The sequence below is a fragment of the Callorhinus ursinus genome, unplaced genomic scaffold (genome assembly GCF_003265705.2).
Source record: "Callorhinus ursinus isolate GAN/ISIS: 27379988/994484 unplaced genomic scaffold, GSC_fseal_2.0 scaffold2, whole genome shotgun sequence".
Lineage (NCBI taxonomy): Eukaryota > Metazoa > Chordata > Mammalia > Carnivora > Otariidae > Callorhinus > Callorhinus ursinus.
In genome coordinates this window covers 108061750-108080850 of record NW_027397064.1, presented here as the reverse complement: position 1 = coordinate 108080850, position 19101 = coordinate 108061750, and the positions used below count along the sequence as shown (strand labels likewise).

Here is a 19101-nt window from a genome sequence, read left to right as displayed (position 1 = left end):
TACCCCCAGCCCAGCCCAGCCCAGGCCCCAGCCACCCCTGCTTACCCTCAGCCCAGCCCAGCCCAGGCCCCAGCCACCACCTCCAAGCTAAACTCTGTGCCAGACACAAACAATAAATAACTCTGTAACCCCAGTGGAGGATGTAGGACTCGGGTGCTGCCCCTGCCCGGGGTGCTCAGCACCAGGCCCAGAGGCCAGCCTGGACTTGCTTCCCAGGTGCCCTGCAGCTCTGAGGAGGCTGGAAAGGCCTGGGACACAAACAGGAAAAGGACCTGGGCTGACCAGAGCCTCCTGGGCGGAGCACTAGTGCCCAGGGAGAGTTGGGTTCTCATTCTCACACAGCAGGGGCATCAGGCAGGAGTCAAGGACCGCCGCAGGGCCTCCCTGAGGGCACCCACCTCCCCCTCCATGACCATGGCCAACCCACCCTCTCCCACAGCCACAGGAAGCCGAGCCAGACAGAGCAGGTGGTGTGGAGAGAATCAAGACAGAGCCAAGGGAGAACTGCTCCACAGTGGGAGGGCTGGCCACATGGACTGGCAGGGATTGGCCTCTGGTCTTGGCCACTCTTGCCTGGACTAGGTGGGGCAATGGGTGGCTTGGGGCATGGAGGTCATATTCTGGCCTCCAGGCAGTTCCCTGTGTGCCCCGGGCCAGGCAGCCGTTGAGAGAAGCGAGAGCTCATGGCTAAGACTGAGCCTGCTGGCAACCCCCACGGACCGTCCAGGCCTCTCTGAGACCTTTGGAGAGCCTCACTCTCCAGCTTCTGCCCAGTTTGCTGGGGGCCTGGAGAGGACACAGAATCTGGCTCCCCTGACAAGTGTCCCCACTGGGCACGAGCTCTGGATGGGCCCGTCCGCATCCACAGGCGGATGCTCCTGAGGGAGTGGGAGCTGGCAGGCTCACCTCAGGATCCTGTGGATGCGGCGGCTGCAGTCGGGGGCCAGCAGCTTCTTCCTCCGCGTGTCTACGAACTTCTGAGCGTGGGGCAGCAGTGCCTTGCTGGGTGGGAAGAGGCCGGTACAGAGCCACAGCAACTGCCAGCCGCGCTCCTCGCTGTACCTGGACGTGGCGGCGCCGGTCAGTCCAGAAAGGGCCCCCCTAAGGCCTGGGCCTGCCAGCCACCTCGGGGACACGGGGTGTGAGGCCTTCCTGAGGCCATGGACGAGGAAGCCTGCTGCCCAGCGACCTGATGCCTCAAAAGGCTTTCACACACATAAGATGGGGTGGAGATACCATTGTGCCCATTTTATGGAGGGGGGCACTGAGGTTTAGAGAGCCCATAGCACACCTGGGGCACAGAGGAGAAAGAGTGGGAGAAGGGAGGGACTAAGGCAGGTCCGTTTCCCTCCCTGCTCTGACCACCCCCAAGAGGTCAGCAGGACAGATGAGGGTCCCCGCCTCCCACTGAGACTGTCAGCGCCTGGGCAGGCTGGGCAGCCCCCATGAGCTGAGCACTGGGCACAGCCTCTGGAGGCTAGGGTGAAGACTGAAGGGGCCTGGGCATGGAGCCTGGTGCCCTCTGGCCCCATCCTGTCCCCTGCAGACCTCGTGGTGTTGTGTGTCAGCTGCTTCAGGATCTGGCAGTAGACCTCATCCTGCAGGGCTGAGTCCTGGAGGGCCGACGAGAAGATCTGGTCGGTAAGCTCCACGGAGGTCCAGGCCTGTCGCGAAGGGTAGTCACCCATGTACCTGAGGATGGGTGTGGCCGTCAAGGAGAACGTGCCAGCATGGCTGCCTGTTACCTCCGAGCCTGGCCCTGACCCCACGCTGACTCGTGACCGGCCCCGTGAGTTGCATATTGCCTCTGCCCTGCGCTCTGTGGGGCCTGCGCCCTTCACAGGGAAGCCGTGGGGCTGGCACAGAGCTGGGGCAGGCTGGCTGGGGAAGGATATCGATGAAGATCTGACAGGCGAGGTCCCGGAGCTCGGTGTTGGCGTGGACACGCCTGAGCAGAGGCTGCCGCAGGGGCTCGGATGAGTGGGCCCACAGGTGGCCCCGCATCCGGGCCAGGGGGAACATGGCCCTGCTGACTGTCTCCTTCTCTGGGGCCCTGTCAGGGATGGAAGCTGCTGTGAGGGCCCTTCTCAAGCCTCTGCCCATGCTTCTCCTTCCTCTCCCCACCCGCCTACCAGGTGTGCACTGTTGGGGCAGAGACCAAGGCTCACTCCCCCTGCCCTCCCAGGGTGGCCGTGGGAGGGTCAGAGGGTCCCCTTTCCCCCCGGGGAGGCCTGGTGGACACAGCACCTGCCTGTAACCCTCAGGGAGTACAGAGGGGCTGCAGGGCCTGGTGGGGGCCTGAGTGGGCACCTAAAAAACTCGTAGGAGAATTCCTCCAGGGTGTGTGGCTTGTCCTTGGGCTGCTCCTCGGGCAGTGGCTCTGGGGGCTGCCCGTCCTGGACTGCCAGCTTTCGCTTCTCCGGTGACATGGCCAGCAAGCTCTGTGGAGGCACAGGCCCGGGGGTTCCACTGCCCACAGGGCTCTTCCCATGGGCTCCTTCCTGGCCTGGTTGCTCCAGTGCCATGGGAGGGACTGACCACAGGGCTGCACAGGCCCTCCCATGTCACCTTCTGTGTGACCCATGACCCATGACTCAACATCTCCAAGCCTGTTCCTTTCCCTTAGGAGGGCTTCTCTGACCTACCAGGCTCCCCTGCCCCAGGGCACCTCTCACGGACCCTGTCTGCCTGGTTCCCTACCTTCCTCAGGCCCCAGCACAATGTCACTTCCTCAGGGATGCCTTCCAGACAGCATGCGCCCCTACCCTATCACTGGCTCCTAGAACCACCAGTGCTTCTTTGGGTGGCACTTTGAATACTAGCCATCAGTTGGCAGTTTGCCCACACGCTCCTCGAGGGGAGAGTTGCTACTGTGCTCAGCGCCGTAGTGCACGGGGCACACAGTTGGCACTCAATATGCGAGCACTGGAGTGCCTTCTGTCCTGTGGGGTTGGTTTTGGGGGGCCGGGGTGGGTGGAGATCTGAGCCCCCTTGGGTCAGGTTTATTTCTTTTTTTACTTTTTAAAGATTTTATTTATTTATTTGACAGAGAGAGACACAGCGAGAGAGGGTACACAAGCAGGGAGAGTGGGAGAGGGAGAAGCAGGCTTCCCGCTAAGCAGGGAGCCCGATACGGGGCTCGATCCCAGGACCCTGGGACCATAACCTGGGGCAAAGGCAGCCGCTTAACCAACTGAGCCACCCAGGCGCCCCCTTGGGTCAGGTTTAAATGAGGCTGAAAGGGGCGCCTGGGTGGCTCAGTCGTTGGGCGTCTGCCTTCGGCTCAGGTCATGATCCCGGGGTCCTGGGATCAAGCCCCGCATTGCGTTCCCTGCTCCGAGGGAGGCCTGCTTCTCCCTCTCCCACTCCCCCTGCTTGTGTTCTTGCTCTCACTCTCTCTCTCTCTCTGTCAAATAAATAAATAAAATCTTTAAAAAAAATGAGGCTGACAGTGGGAAAGGATGGGTTTGCTCCCAGGACACACTGGAGCAGGAACATCTATGAAGTGCCAAGCGCTGGGCAAGGCCGTGCACAGACACCGTGCCCGCTTCGTGGTTGCCCTAGAGGGATGACAGGGCCCGCAGAGCAGACCTCCTGGCCCTCTGCAAGGTGGGGCATGAGCTCCTGAGCTAGCAAGCAGGCCCTTCCTCCTGTGCCCACAGGTGCCCAGCCTGAGGACAGATGAGCATATGAGTTACCAGCAGCTGGGCCGAGGGCTTGGTGACTGTTGGGATGGCATAGAGGCAGGCCATGGGCACCAGTCCTGTCTTGCCCGTCCTGTCATTCTGGCCCAGGGTCCAGTTCTCAGAGGCCAACAGCCCCTGCTTCTTTGTCAGGATCAGCAGGTCCCCCTTCTTGAAGGGCACGAGGGTGGTGTCATCTGCAATTTCAGGTCACACACAGGGGCAGAAAAGCCACCACTTACCAAGGGCTAGGCAGAGACCAGAGACCGTGCTGGTACTTCGTGGCTTGTCTCCTTTGGTGGGTAAGGAAAGCAAGACAGAGTGGTGGGCCCACAGCCACCGTGAGGCTGAGTGGTGGTGGGATTGCCAGGCACACAGCCGCCCCCTCACCCCTTTCAGGCAGGGGCCGGGGAGCTCTGGCTGCAGCCCCAGCCTCAGAGGACCTGCTCTCAGTTCTGTGAGGCCTCCTGAGCTGGTTTCCTCCTCTGTGAGGAGACACAATAATCCCTCCTTTTTGGGCAGTTTGGGGACAGAATGGGCACCAGGCATGATGTTACTTCCTGGCACGCACAGCCCTTCCTCTCCGTCCCAGGGAGCCTCCCCAACCCCTCCTGAGGCCCCTGCAGTAACCGCACCACCTAATTCCCAGGAGTGCTCAGCTCTTGCTGGAGTGGGGGCCTGCAGGGAAGGTGTGGCCAACAACTACACCACTAGGGCTCAGTCCCCACCCTGAGCTGTGTGACCCTGGACAAACTGCTTCCCTTCTCCGAGCTTCTGGTGCCTTGTCTGTGAATGGGAAACAGGGTGGCTGTGGGGATGGTACCCAAAGCTCAGGCTGGCGGCCTGGCTCTTCTCTGCAGGGGGAGGGAGTGGGTCTTTCCCTGAGCTTCCTCAACTAGCTTCGCCTTGGGGCCTTTGAGACCACTGCCTTTAGCCCGTCATTTTGTAGAAGGGAGGGCTTTGCCCAAAGCAGCCCCCCACTGTGCTTCATGGCCCTCTTTCCCTCCCTCTGCTCAGGTCCCTCCTGGAGCCCTGCCGCATGGCCACTGAGACATGGGGATAAGCCAGCCACCCTCCCACTGACCACACGATCCACCCCTCCCTACCTGGCTGGGCACCTGTGGCCTTCCTGTCCTGCAGGGCCATGGCGAACACGGACCTCTCCTTCAAGCCCTCCAGAAACATGGCTACCAGCTCGGCGATGGCCACACTGCTGGGGGACATGAACTCGTACTCCTCTTCATGCAGCGTGGAGAGTACCAGCCTCTGCCCACCCTGGGCCTCCCTGAGGGGACAAAGGATGCCACGTGACCAACAGCCTCTCCCACCTTCCCCATTCCAGCCCCTTGACAGCCTCAGAGGGGGTGACCCTCCTGAGTTACAGATGACTTGACCAGAGGCACTGGTAGGGCCAAGGTCTGAGCTTAGGTCAGCCCATGTCCCAGGCACTACTGTGTGCAGTGGGCAAATGACAGCCAGAGCTCAGGGTACCTTGGGCTTCAAAGGCAGTGGAGGGGTGCCAAGCCCCAGTGTGTGGGCTCAGCTCTGGGTGGGTCATGAGGTGCCTGGTGTGCAGGGCCACCACAGGGACATGGCAAAGAATGCTGGAGTTGAGATGAGGCACTTGTCTTGGTGAGCTTGGGTGAGCCACCTCCTGTCTTAGTTTATTCACCTGCATGTCGTGGGGACAAGGGCCCAGCATGGTCAGCCCGTGGAAGTGGTGGCCATTGTGCGCCCCTCCCACACTGGTAATGATTATCATGGTCATGGCACCCTGGGGTATGATTCAACCAAGGGGGGCTCTGGCAGGGCATAGGCAGGCCTTCCCAAAGGGCTGGGAGGCACTCTCAGAAGACAAGAGGCATGCAGAGCCATGGAGGTGGGGGTGTCTGAGGCCCGGCCTGGCCTGCAAGGCCACTCTGCCCCACACCCAGCCTCCATCCCTTACTTCATCTCTCAGGTGGTCCATACCTTCCATGTGACCAGTTCTTGCCCACAAGAAGGGAAGGAGCCTGTTCATGAATGCACATCCAAAAGGCTGCAAGCTTTTGTGGCCCCTTCCACATAGATTTGGGTTTTAAAGAGAAGCCTGAGAGAACAATGCCTCAAGTGCAGACGCAGTACTTAACGGGGTAGTGCCAACCCAGTGGCAGGAGAGTGTGGGGTCCTAAGTCCAGTGGCCATCCTCATGCCTGCCCCCCAGCCAGGTGCCAGGGACAACGTGCCTCCCTCCATCCCTGTTTCTCCTGGAGCCCCCAAGGACTAAGGTTGAGCGTAAAGAGAGATTTGCGGCATCTTCCCTTGGGACACCCACCTGTTGGTGATCAGACTCATGACCTCTGGGAAAGAGAGTTCTAGGAGCATCTTCTCCTTCTGGTCCAGGAAGTATATCCCCTTCCAGTTAACTGCCAAGATCAGCTGAGTTTTGGGCAGCCGGGGGCCTGGCCAGGGGGAGACAGGGGTGTGAAGCTTAGGCTGGCCCCATGGGGGGGCCCTGCTTGCACCCCCTCACCGCCATCAGATCCCGTTACCGGAGAGTGTGGTGACCTCAAAGAGCCGGGAGAAGAGCAGTGGCCACTGCAGGCGGGCGGCGTCCACCACCTGCTCCTGCACGGCCAGTGGCTTTGCCTGCTTCTGGGTGTACTGTGCCTGCAGGGGGGGCACAATAGGTCACTTCCATCACTCATCTCCCACTCACTCGGCCCCGGCTTCCCCTTAGCGAGCTAGTGGCCCAGTGCCCACGGTGTTCATTTGCTGGATCATTCTGTGAAGCTTCTACCTAAAGAGAGGTCAGTGCCATCGAGGGCTGGTGGGGAGGCTCCGGTGGGCTGGGGCAGCCCTATTTTACCCGCCCTGGTGGAGGACCACTCACGGGTGGTTTTGAGAGGGGAGGAAGGCTTGCTTCCTCTTTAGCATCAGGGTGCCAGAGGGCTGTAGATCAGGCTGTGCCTCGTTGCCTCATGGAAAGCTATGAGGTGGGCTTGTCCATGCATGCACGCTTGGGCCTGCTCCTACTCACATGTGTGTGCCTTATGGGCTTGCATCTCGCTCCGTGCAGGAGGCCTGGTTTGGTGTGCATCTCTGTGTCCGTAGTACTTCGTCTGTCTTCTCTGGAGTTCTGCCTATCTGTGGGCCACTCTCAGGGACCTTCATCTCAACCTGCCCCCAGTCGACATTCCTCCCCCCCTCTTTCCTGGCTTCTTCTCCACCTCCCCACCCCCCCTCCCCGTCTCCACTGCTCTGGGTCCATGGCTGGCTATATAGTGTCCAACTGAACTTTCTTTTTACTATTCTTTGAATAAAATGTTATTTCCCTTGTTGCCAGTTTAAAAAGTGGTTGGGTAACATTCATACCCTGGATTGTGCAATATAAATTGATGCCTCATATCTGAGGGGTGATCTGGCAAGGGGCATCACGTATCAAGAATTGTGGAAAGTTCATACACTCTGAAATCTCCTCTCTAGAAATCTATCCTGGTGAATAACTGTCGAGTGTATAAAAGTTGTATCTACAAAGTGGTTCACCCCGTTGTTTTAATAGTGAAAAGTGGAGAATGACCTTACCATACATCAACAAGAATCAGTAAATTATAATTCATTACTGCAGTACTATGCAGCCATTAAAAATGAACATGAAAAGAAGAAAAAAAAGGGGGAAAGAAGAAAGAGGATAAAAGGGAAAAAAAATCAACATGAAGATTAGTATTTAGTGACATGGAAATATGGCCCCATGCTACATGGTTAAGTGAAGAAGCAGGTTGCAATTTGCTGTATGATCCTATCCCGTGTTTATTTTTTAAAAGGTGTATTATTTCTTTCTCTCTTATCATATTTATATCTCTGTTGTGTACATATTAATACAGTCTAGAAGGATCTATACCACAAGGTTAAGATGGATGATCTCATTGATATGATATTGTTGGTGATTTTGCTTTTCTTTTTGTATTTGTTTATATTTTCTGATGTATTTGGCAACGTACATGTTTTCAAGTGGTTTAATGAAAAAAAAATCTGTGTAACTATGTTCACTTTGGAAAAAAGTGGTTGGGTAACATTTCCTAATCCTTTTACCCTCACCCCAGCTCTCCCTTCCCAAATTACAAAGCCACTTCTTACTCATGTTCATTTGGGTTCACTTGTGCCTCTGGTCCTCCCTCCTATAAGCCCTAAAACCCATGGTCTCTCTCTCCTGTGAACACATGCACTCGGGCTGGGAAACACCAAAAGTGACCAAGTGGGCTTTGCTTCCCCAAGTGCCTATCACCAAGAACTGCTTCCAAGAGATGCTAATGAGCATCTCATAGAACAAAGGTTTGGTGGTCAATATGACTGGGAAATGTTGGGTAAAAGAATCAGGCTTCTCTACTGCAGGACTTGTCAGAGCCTTTCATAAGTGGTTATGCACTGCGACTCCCTAAGAGCAGGACACAGAAAGCTGTATTTGCCAAACCACAGGTGCACAGGACCATTGTCCATGGGCCCCCTTGGGGCACCCCCTTTCCACGTGGCAGAATGGAGACTATGTTGGTTGGCCATCCTCACTGTCCTCAGAACTTGGATGGCCCCTGCTGCCTGAACCACTCACCTGGGGTTCATCTCCCTGCCACTGGGTTGTCAGTCCCTAACAAGTAGGTAGAACGCTGTCTTCTTCTTCCCCGCTCCCTGTCCTGCCCTTTCTTGGTCCATAGAGTCACGGGGATAATTGAGGTGGGCGCAGGTATTAACCAAGGGCCGCCCCGCCCTGCATGCACAGCTCTCCTGCAGTAGCTGCAGCAGTGAAAGTGAGTCGTGCCTGGAACTTCAGGCCTCACTGCTGAGCTCAGCACCCTGGGAGGAAGGAGGCTCTGATGGGGGGCAGGTTTGGGGACGGCTGCCCCTGTGGCGGGGGAAGGGAGGCAGGGGGACTGTGCGTCTTTGCTATCCCCTCGTGGGGTGACGTTCAGGGAGCAGCGGAAGCCCCCACTGGTGTGGGTGATCCTGAGGACACGGGCGTGTGTTGGTGGGGAGGTAGAGGCATGAGCCCCCGGAGGACCTGTGTTCACATGGTGCAGGCTGACCAAGCAGGGAGAAAGGACAGGCAGCCCTCCCTGCTGTGCAGAGCCAGTACGGAGGGCACAGGCGTGGTGTGTAGTTGGCAGCTGTGGATGCCCACTCGTGCCAAGAGGCAGAGGCCCAGCCAGACCCTGCAGTAGAAATGAGCATGGGGATGAGCTGCCCCAACTTGCCTGAGATGCCAACTGGAAGGGAGGAGGGATGGTAGAGTGGGCCTCTGATAGGAAGCTGGACTGAACAAGACTGTTTAAATCTCAAGAGATAGAGCTAGGCTAACTGGCAAGTCAAAGGCTCCCGTGCCCCAGTGGGAGGCCTCCAACCCTCTACACACCGAGGCCCTCCCCGCGCCCCGCCCCAAAGGAGACCACACAGCCCAAGTGCCCAGTTTCTGTGGAGGCTGACCTTGGCGTGGGCAGCAGTGACGAGGCTAGCCCACCTCTCTGGCGGCTTGGTCCTGTACAGCTTGGAGGGGATGCAGCTGGGCAGCAGCTCCTGGACAGCCTTGCTCCCCGCTGAGGTGCCAAGCCGCACGTAGCAGTGCTGGGCCAGCAGCTGCACCAGCTCTTCCTCCTGCACAACCCGGGAACAAACACGGGGGAGATGAGTCCCTGCCTCATCCCAGCTCTTGTCCCAGCACAGGGGAGATGACCAGCCCTCAGGCAAGAGCCAGGAACATGAGCAGCCACCTGTCCTGTCACCTCTGTTAGGCCGGACCTGCCCTGTCCCCAGCACACTGGAACCACGGTGTGCCCAATAGGCCCCAGGAGGCTGTTGTCCTGCTGGTGGGCTGGAACTTCCCGGCAGCCTCAGCCCAAGCCCCGCAGGTCCTCTGCCTGAGGACGAGGGGTGAACCCCCGGCCACTCTCCCAACTCTGAGGTAGACAGTGAGTGTTGGGGAGGGAGCACTGAGGCCTGGGTGGAACCCCAACACTGCTGAGTAGGATAAGTGTGGGCAAGGCCTTTACCCTGTCTTACCCAGTGCCTCCTCGTCAAGGGTGACCAGTGGCCACCCCGGTGCAGCTTCTGCAAGGATCCATTTGGGCAGGATCCTGTGTGAGGCACCAGCATGGCCCAGCATGGGGTGGGGCTCCCTGCTTCAGGGCCCCATGGGAGCTGGGCAGCTCTCTTCTCTCTGGGAGACCAAGGCCTGCAGAGTTACCTAGCTGCCTGCCTCTCTGAGGCCTGTCTCTGTGCCCCTCTGTCTCTCCTTGCCCACTGCCCCATTTCAGGCAGGCCTCCAGGCTTGCTGCAGCCAGCTCCAAGCCTGACAGCAGTGTCCTCCTGACTCGGGCCCGAGAAGGTCTGCAAGCACCAGGGTAGCGCAGCTCCGGGGACCAGGTGCACGACCCCCCTCCCTGGATGCTCACAGCCTTACAGCTCTGGCTCCTCTCTGCACTTTCCAGAGGGCCTGAGCCTGAGGTGACATAACATTCCGAGGTCCCACTGCCAGGAACAGGCACAGGTGGGACTGGAACTTGAGCACTAGGGCTCTAAGGCCGCCTTCCTATTGCCCCACGAACAGCTGCCATGGGGAAGCCAGGTGGGCCTGGGGCTGAGGGAAGGCCTCCCCCGCCTGCTGCTGGTGCGTCGGATCCCAGAAGCCTGAACAAATCTGTGGGCCAAGGCTGGGAGGGGAGAGCTTGCACACCCAGCAGAGGGGCCTGGGGACCTGCACGCCAAGAACACGTTCCTAGCCTCTCCCTTCTCCATGTTCCTCACATCCCGTTCCGTGGGGTGCTCCCTGATGGCCGCAGCCCCGACCTGCCCTGGAACACAGTGCTCCCCCAGGCTGGCTGATGGGTCCGTCTCGGGGCCCTGGGGGCAGTGGGGTCCCCTCACCTTCTCAAAGCTGTACTCGCCAGACCAGACCCCGTGTAGCACTTGGCGGTAAATGAGCTGGGTACTGACGGAGTCCTCCTGGGAGTCATGCCAGGGGGTGAAGAACTCCTTCCGGAAGTAGATGCGCCAGGGTGCCTGGCGCTCGTTCTCGCCCCTCTCCCGGGCCAGCTGCTCACACTGGGCGACCGCATCCATCACGTGGTCGCGCCCGCTGCCCAGGGACCAGAACTGAGGCCAGAATCAGGGGCGGCAGGGGTTAGCGACTGCTGTGTGCCAGGCACCGCAGGGGACACCCACCCTCAGGACACACAGGTGGAAGGGTATGCTCAGCTGGTCCTCTGGGAACCCGAGGGTTTTCCCCACATGGGGGCATGGCCTGCCTGTCAGTCTGAAACACGCCTCCCTACAGACCCCGTCCCAAAGGAGGCAGGGATTGGTGTCCAAGGCTGGCATGCAGGGGTTGTAAATCTTGGATTGGTTGATTGGCATGAGCATGGCTGAGTCGGAGGCTGCGGGCATGGGGGTAGGCTGGGAGAGGCTGGGAAAGGATGTGAGGTTCAGGTGGGGCTGTGCTGGTGTGAACCTCCCATCTGGGGCACAGGAGTCTGTGGCTCCCTGGCACAACGGGGCTTCCAGCAAGATGTGTGAGTACCTGGTCTATGTGTGGGCTGCTCAGGTGTGGCAAGGGACCTACAAGATGTGTGTGACACTGGGGCCAAGGTGCAGCCACTGGGATGAGTATGTGGGTGTTCACGCAGGAGGACAGGTTACCTCTGTGTGTGTGTGTGTGTGGGTGGGTGGGTGGGTGTGCTGTCTGACGGGGGCAGCAGTGGCCAGGTTAACGTGGTAGGAGGGCTCAAGCTGGCCTGCATGTACGAAGGAGGTGGGAGATGGATGGGGCACCTGGTGGTACCTTGTCATACACAGCCACCTGCAGAGAAAAGCCCAGGTGGTCGCTGAGGCCCTGCTTTTGGGCAATGTGCAGGCAGACTTCCCGAGATGTTGAGGCAGAGTCGACCATGACAGTCAGGCTCTCTCCAGTCACCAACACGACATGGATCGGGATGTGCTTCTTGGACTTGACTGCCTGGGGACAGAGGAAGACTCAGGCCCTCCCATGCATAGGGAGGCTGAGTCCAGGCGTGACCCATAGGGACCAGAGGCGCAGAAGGCACCACAAGAGGTGGAGGGGACCAGAGGACATGCTTCCTGCTGGCAGGTGCTGGAGGAGCCACGGGGGCTGGCAGCATCCCACACTGGTGGTCTTCCACCCTTGCCGGCCCCTACCTGCAGCTCCAGCCAGGTGGGGGGCTCCGTGCGCACCCTGTTGGCATAGGTGCGTCTCAGGCGCTCTGCACAGAAGGGCCCGTAGGTAGCTGGCCCTTGACCAATGAAGTTCAGCAGATACTGGTTGGCGAGGGAGGGAAGGGGGAAGACACTGAGAATGGAGGCCACTTTCCACTCCTGTCCAGATTCTAAAAGTCATAATACTCATTGTAACTAAGCGAGGTGATGAATGTGGTAACTGACCTTATTGTGGTAATAATTTTGCAATATATACCTATATAAAATCACTACATTGTACACTTTAAATTTAAATCTGGAAAAAATAAAAATAAAATAATAATATTCGGTGTTGACAAGAGTCTGTTGAGATGGGCACTCTCTCACACCATGAGAAGGAATATAAATCGGCACAGCATTTCTGAGGACCAATTCGTCACTATGTTTTAAGTAGTGCATAGTTGAAAAATGTGCACTTTTTATACCCAATAATTCAGACCTGTCTCTATATATGGTGTGTATGGTGGTGAGCAATGGGAAGATGGGCCCTAAATGTCCATCAGCAAGTTAAATACTCCCTGGGATAGCTATATGTAGATGGCATTTGGGAAAAGTTTACCCCACAAGAAGACACTTACGGAGGTAGGTGAAAAATGCAGGAGAGTCAATATTTAAAACATGTCTGACAAAATCTGTTGAAAATCTTTTTGCCTCACAGAGAGATTTTGTGAGGAGATGCAGCCTGGAAGAGTTTGCTGGTGTCTAGAGTGGCCCGGGTGCCCAGGGCAGATGGCCCCATGACCACGCCTCCTGCTGTCCCTGAAGGGACACGAGAGGAAGTGAGATTGTCTCTTGTCTGATCACAAGTACGACTGTAACACCACAAAATGCAGGGAACAACAGAAGGTCCCTCTGGGTGTGGGGATGGCTTTTATTTTCTTTTTAGACTGGCTGCATTTCCCACACATTACTCTTACAGTCAGAACCAAAGCTCTGTTAAACAGCGAGGCCTGGGGCTTTGAGCACTCGGGAGCGCCTGTCAACACCCCGCCTCCAGGTTTAGTTCTGAGGACTAGATGGAGACGCGGTAGCCAGTCCCCAGTCGGTGCCCACTCCTGGGACACTTCTGTCTTTTCAATGCACATTTCACTGACCACCTCACTGTCTCCTCAGAATAGCTGTCTTGGTGCCTGAGCCCAGACCTGAATAGGGGCAGGAAGGAGCCAGGTCCAGAGTCTTCATTTAAAGATGGGGAAACTGAGGCCCAGAAGGCACAGCTGCCCACCCTGGCTTGCAGGAGCAAGGCTGGGATTTCTGGACCTGCTCGAGAGCCCAGAGCCAAGCCATGCTTGCTGTAACCCACCCCCCTTCAGCCCCTGCCCTGGGTCCTCCCCACCTTCATGAACCTCTCGGAGGGTGGGAAGCAGCCCAGGCAAAGGCTGAGCAGGATCCAGCCCCGGGCCAAGCTGCTTGCTTTGAAGTTCTCTGACAGCTGCTTGCAGATCTGGCAGTAAATCTCGTCCCTGAAAGACACACACTGCTGGGAGGCCAGGCTGGGGGCTGGCTCCAGGTGAGGAGACAGAGGTGCCTGGGCACACAGCTCCTTCTGTGCCCCTGGGTGGGGTCATGTACACATGGTGACCTCCAGTCTCCTCAACTCCAACTGCCTTTGCTGGGCTCCCCTGCAACATCCCTGGCCCACCCTGGACCCTGTCATCTCCCAGGACTGTGCCACCTCCAGTATTTTTCCAGGGCTCTATGCACCCACTCTCATTGGACCTCGTTTTCTACCTCATCCCTTGGGCCTTTGCTCCCTCCTTCACCCACTCTGTTCACAACACCCTGGCCCTCCAGCTGAGGGGTGCGGCTGCAGGGAGTGCCCAGGGGTCTCCAGTCAGGCCCTGCCCCCAGTGGCCCCACCCAACCCAATCTGCTCCTTTCCTCAACTTCACTGTCATCTCCAACCTTCTCCCTCACCTTGAAGCCCAGCCCCCAACGCAGCCATCCCTCCAACTACAGAGAGGGACGGAGATCCCATGGAGAATCCCTCGACTCCTCCCCTCCTGACCAGTTCCCGTTCCTACAGGCTCATGAGCCTCTCTTCTCTGCCTTCTCTTGGGGAGGGGGCTCTCCTGGGTCCCTCCTGCTGACCCAAGCCTCTATCATCTTATACAGGGGTCCTATTAGCCACTCCAAACTCAACATATCCAGAGGCCAGCATCTTTCTCCTAATTACTCAGTGGTGATGATTCTAAGTGTTTAACCGCCAACTCTCCTAGGGAAAAAGCTCTGATTTGTTGCATTTGCCAATTTCTATGGTGTAAATATTCCCACCAATGCCAATTTCAAGCTACTAACACAATGTCACTGAACACAGAGCTGGGAAGAGATGTTTACCATCCGCTTTCATGGGCCAATACATTCAGCTCTAGCCACTTCCTCTTTTGGCAGTCTCCACAGGTACCACCATCAACCATCTCACTCAAATTGGAAGTCTGGAAGCCCTCATGACTCCTCCCATCAGCCAGCCACCTACCATCCATCTCCTGGATATTTTCTCTGTCCCCCTTTCTCTGCTCCCGCTCTCTGGGCCATTCCTCATCAGCTTTCTTGGGACCTCTGTAGCAGCCCTCTCCTGGCCTCCCACCCCCTGGCTCTATCCCTCCATGTCACTGCCAGGGAGACCTTTCTGGAATTCAAATATAATCGTGGTATTCCCTTCCCTTCCCTTTCTTTTTTTAAAGATTTTATTTATTTATTTATTTGACACAGCGAGAGAGAGAGAGAGAGAGAGAGAGAGAGAGAGAGAGAGAGAGCAGGAGAGCACAAGCAGTGGAAGCTGCAGAGGGATAGGGAGAAGCAGGCCCCCTGCCGAGCATGGAGCTCAATGTGGGTCTCAATCCCAGGACCCTGGGATCATGACCTGAGCCAAAGGCAGTCGCTTAACCAACTGAGCCACCCAGGCACCCTGGTCTTCTCTTTCTTAAAACTTTTCCTTACTGCTCCTAGAATTGAATTCAAACTCCATGCCCTAGCAGTGACAGATCACTTGGAATTCCAGACCCTCAGGCTGTTTCAGGATTCTGTGACCCTGTTCACCTTCTCCCACTGTCTGGTGAACACCCTTCTTCATCTTTCCCACACCACCCGGCCTAGGAGGGCATTATGACTAGTCCTTCGTTCTCTCACTGGACCCCCATCTTAGCATAAGCAGTTATTGTGGGTATCTGGCTTCTCCCATGCTCCCCACTAAAGAATGAGCTCCCAGAGGACAGAGACCTGTTGCCCTCTTCCCTGCATCCCCAACCCTCAGGCTAAGGCTGGGCCCTGAGCGGGTACTTAATAAATGCTTATTGCCATTTGCAACAACATGAATGGAGCTAGAGAGTACTATGCTAAGCAAAATAAGTTAGTCAAAGACAAATACCATATAATTTTATTCATATGTGGAATTTAAGAAACAAAACAGATGAACAGAGAGGGAAGAAAAAGAAAGGCAAAACAGAAAACAGACTCCTAACTATAGAGAACAAATGGAATGTTGCTAGAAGAGAGGCGGGTGGGAGGATGGGCGAGATGGGTGATAGGTATTAAAGAGCGTAGTTGTTGTGATGAGCACCGGGTGTTGTACATACATGATGAATTGCTAACTCTACACCTGAAATTAATATTACACTGTATGTTAACTAACTGGAATTTAAATAAAAACTTGAAAAAAAAAACACCATTTATTGAATGGGTGGCTGGATGTGGAGTGGGCATTTGCTTTGTCTTGGAATCTGATTAAGACCCCAGAGCCAAGGACAAATAGAAGATAATGCTCAACTCTCTAAAGAGATACATTCTTTTTTTTTTTTTAAAGATTTTTATTTATTTATTGAGAGAGAGAATGGTAGAGAGAGAGCGTGAGAGGGAAGAAGGTCAGACAGAGAGGCAGACTCCCTGCTGAGCAGGGAGCCCGATGCGGGACTCGATCCCGGGACTCCAGGATCATGACCTGAGCCGAAGGCAGTCGCTTAACCAACTGAGCCACCCAGGCACCCAAGAGATACATTCTTGTAGAATTTATCAAAGATGGCAGAACCAGTCTAGCTACTGACATCTCCTGCATAAGAGAAGATGAAAAATTTGAAAGGCGATTCCTGGAAGGGACTTCATGGAAGTAGAGAGATCTTTGGCCCATCTCTATTCCCTCCAAGTGATGCAGAGCTGGGGGGACTGCAGGAAAACTGTTAATAGAAATGGGGCTGTCTGCCAGAGAGAGATCCATCTCACTCCCTATCTGAGGCATGCTGAACCCCAGAAGCCCATTGGTCTACTCCAGGGTACTGGTATGGGGCACGATGACAGAGTTCTTAAGAGTACTTGACTTATGTATGCCCCAGAGACACAGGTTAGGGGCCTCTATGAACAAGAGACTAGCATCTGATTCCCCCTGGAGAATTCTAAGCTACCCCTGATGGGAGAGAGAACAGCAGGAACCGGGAGTTACGCTTGGTGCGGCAAGCATGGAAGGGCTTTCTGTTGACTAGGAGGATGCCACAGAAGAAGCTGGGACTCAGGCATCTTGATGGGATCCCACACAAGCAGGCAGCCCATCATTCCAGAAGAGCCCAGCACTAAGAGGCTGTGGTATGTTCAATTAGGGGCTAGATTTGAGAGCAAGTCTCAGTGGATCACTGAAACTGTCAGCCCCAGCTAGAGGACAGCACAGTGTGTAAGTGCCTTTAGAGGTATCTGAAGAACCCACAGTGCATCTCATTTCGATAGTCTACACATGCCTGCCATCTTGGAGGATATGGTGGCCAGTAAGGATTAACATGAGAGAACTACCAATAGAACTAAGTTAGAAGAGTTGCCAGGTTGGTGTCACACAGGCAGTTAAAACTGGGGTAGAAACCCTACAGCCTTATTGGCTTGAACAACCAGAGGACAGAGTTTGGGATGCCCAAATCCAGCAGTTGAAAGTGAGAAGGGAAATCCTGGAATGAAGAGAACCAGAAAAGAAGAGTTCTCAATTTTGCATATAAAATCTTCCTAAATCTCTGGCTGGCCCCTGATCTACACATGTGTGGGGCAGACTCCAGGAATCCCAGCAAAGGCGAAAATAACTGACCATGGATTCCATCTGCTGCTCACTACAGGGAGACAAACTTTGAATCCAGCCAAGGTAACTGCCTGACAAAACAAAAGTCAACACTCTTCGAAAGAATATAACAGATTCCAGAGTCTCTAAACATATCATCCTCAGTGTCTCGAATATAACCCAAAAGTAATATAATTATGAGGGAATAACAGTCCAGTACTATATGTGTGAAGAAACAGGAAAACATGACCATTCTCAAGAGGAAAGGCAGTCAATGGGAACTGACCCCAAGATGACTTAGATATTGGATTTAGCAGAAAAGGTTTTAAAACTATCATCACTGCTCAAGGACACAAAGGACACTATGCTCATAGTGAATGAGTGAACAGGAAATCTTGGCAGAGAAATAGAAACTATAAAAAGAACCAAGTGCAAACTCTAGAACTAAAAAATATAACATCTGAAATTTAAAAAAAATTGTTACCTGGGTATAACAGCAGACTAGGGTAGTTAAGAGAAATACCAGTTAATCTGAAGATAGATCAATAGAAATTATCCAATTTAAAGAACAGAGAGGAAAGAAAAGAAAGAGGAACAGACCCTTAGGGACCTAAGGGATGATATCGAAGACTCTTACATATGTTTAATTAGAAGTTCAAAAGAAAAGAGAGAGAGAGAATAAAATAGAAAAAAGTATCTGAAAAACTAATGGCCAAAATTTCCCAAATTTGGTTAAAAAATAATAACCCAAAATATTTAAACCCCTAAAATATAGTAGTCTGTTTTTCAAAGCAGTATACATATTTCTTAAAATTTATATGAAAAAACAATTCCTGTAGAGGAATACATATATAATATAAATGAGGAATTTACTCATTTACAGGGCCCTGCATAAAAGCCTATTATAAAATGAATCACTACCCCATGATAAACCTGTTTTCCTAAAACTCCCTTTACCCATGGGTTTTAACACAGAGCAAGTGAAGAACTCTTAATGGTTATGATATCTACTGTACAGACCTAGGCTGTAGGCCCCAGGACAGGGAGCAGGGAGAGCACAGGCTGTCTTAGGGGGCAGACAGAGGAGGAGGCTGTGGCCATGGACTGAGAGCCAGTGAGGGGTTCTGATGTTCTAGATGGGGGTGAGGTGGGAATGGGGACTGACCTGAGGTTAGGCCGCAGGATAGCATAGCCCACAATGAAGTGCACCTTCTCCAGGTTGGACATGGGTCGGTCTGAGATGGGGCCATCAGGCTCAAATGCTTCCTCTCCAATATTCAGCTGGCTGGTTACCTTGAAACCCAAAGGAGGCGGTCAGGAGAGCTGTGATGCTCCCCATTTGCAAAGGAGGAAACCAGGCGCAAGGAAGGAAGCAAAAGCTTGGGATCCTGTGGCAGGCCAACAGCAGGGCTGGAAGCAGACTAAAGCCCCCTTACCCTGGGCTCACCTGGCCTGTGATCCTGGAGGACCGTTTTAGCTTCATGGAGGAGATGTCCTTGCTCCCTCTGTCCATGCGGCTGGGCCTCTGCAGATGGAGACAGTTTCTGAGGGAAGTTGTGCCAGGACAGCACTTTGATGATGCCGCTGACCCCACAGTCACCTACACAGGGCTACTGTCCACCTCTCCCAGCCATTTCCTGGCCCAATTTACCAAGCTGTGTGCAGCCCTGCATCTTGGCTGAGCTTTGCAACACTTAGAGATGCGCATCCTCCTCTTCCCTTCTGGGTCAGGAAACAGAGGCAAGGGGAGGTGAGAGATTTCCTCAAACTACTCACGTAACTGGCTCTCGGGGAGGGCTCAGAACCATTCTGATTCCAAAACCTTACCTCTTGTCAGTAAAGCCCTCCAAGGTAGGGTCAGGTCTGAGCCCAGGTGCCCAGGACAGCCCTGGGCCACGGTCATGGTCAGTGAAAATTTCATGAATGATTTGGAATACCGTCTGCCCCCTGTAAGGTGGGAGCTCAGAGCTCTGCCAGAGGATCAGAAGAATCTAAGCTTCAAGGCCTGCGCTGGGTGGGGTGGTGGGGCTTGTCCCCAGCTATTAGGATCTGCTGGTCTCCTGAGGCAGGAGTCCCGCCTTGTCCTGAGGGCATCATGAGAAGTTGCTGCCAAAATTAGAGCTCAGTGTGGGACTGGGCTTGGGTTGGAATCAGTGG

At 54.9% G+C, this 19101-nt stretch overlaps 1 protein-coding gene across 5 annotated transcripts in view; it reads right to left on the bottom strand.

Annotated features, from left to right (window-relative positions):
- Window positions 1–19101, bottom strand: part of MYO7B (myosin VIIB) — a 98140-nt gene that overhangs the window by 5037 nt on the left and 74002 nt on the right. For 4 of the 5 annotated variants that reach the window (XM_073885476.1, XM_073885466.1, XM_073885461.1 and 1 more), the window contains 15 exons: window positions 18392–18469; window positions 18110–18237; window positions 13255–13381; window positions 11862–11981; window positions 11488–11661; window positions 10575–10802; window positions 9138–9305; window positions 6215–6332; window positions 5998–6124; window positions 4802–4968; window positions 3699–3880; window positions 2248–2441; window positions 1896–2053; window positions 1549–1702; window positions 907–1062 (listed from right to left, as the gene is read on the bottom strand). In XM_073885476.1, coding sequence (XP_073741577.1) covers window positions 907–1062; window positions 1549–1702; window positions 1896–2053; window positions 2248–2441; window positions 3699–3880; window positions 4802–4968; window positions 5998–6124; window positions 6215–6332; window positions 9138–9305; window positions 10575–10802; window positions 11488–11661; window positions 11862–11981; window positions 13255–13381; window positions 18110–18237; window positions 18392–18469 — 2279 coding nt within the window. The remainder of the gene's footprint in view (window positions 1–906; window positions 1063–1548; window positions 1703–1895; window positions 2054–2247; window positions 2442–3698; window positions 3881–4801; window positions 4969–5997; window positions 6125–6214; window positions 6333–9137; window positions 9306–10574; window positions 10803–11487; window positions 11662–11861; window positions 11982–13254; window positions 13382–18109; window positions 18238–18391; window positions 18470–19101) is intronic. The other variant, XM_073885472.1, reaches the window with a different exon arrangement.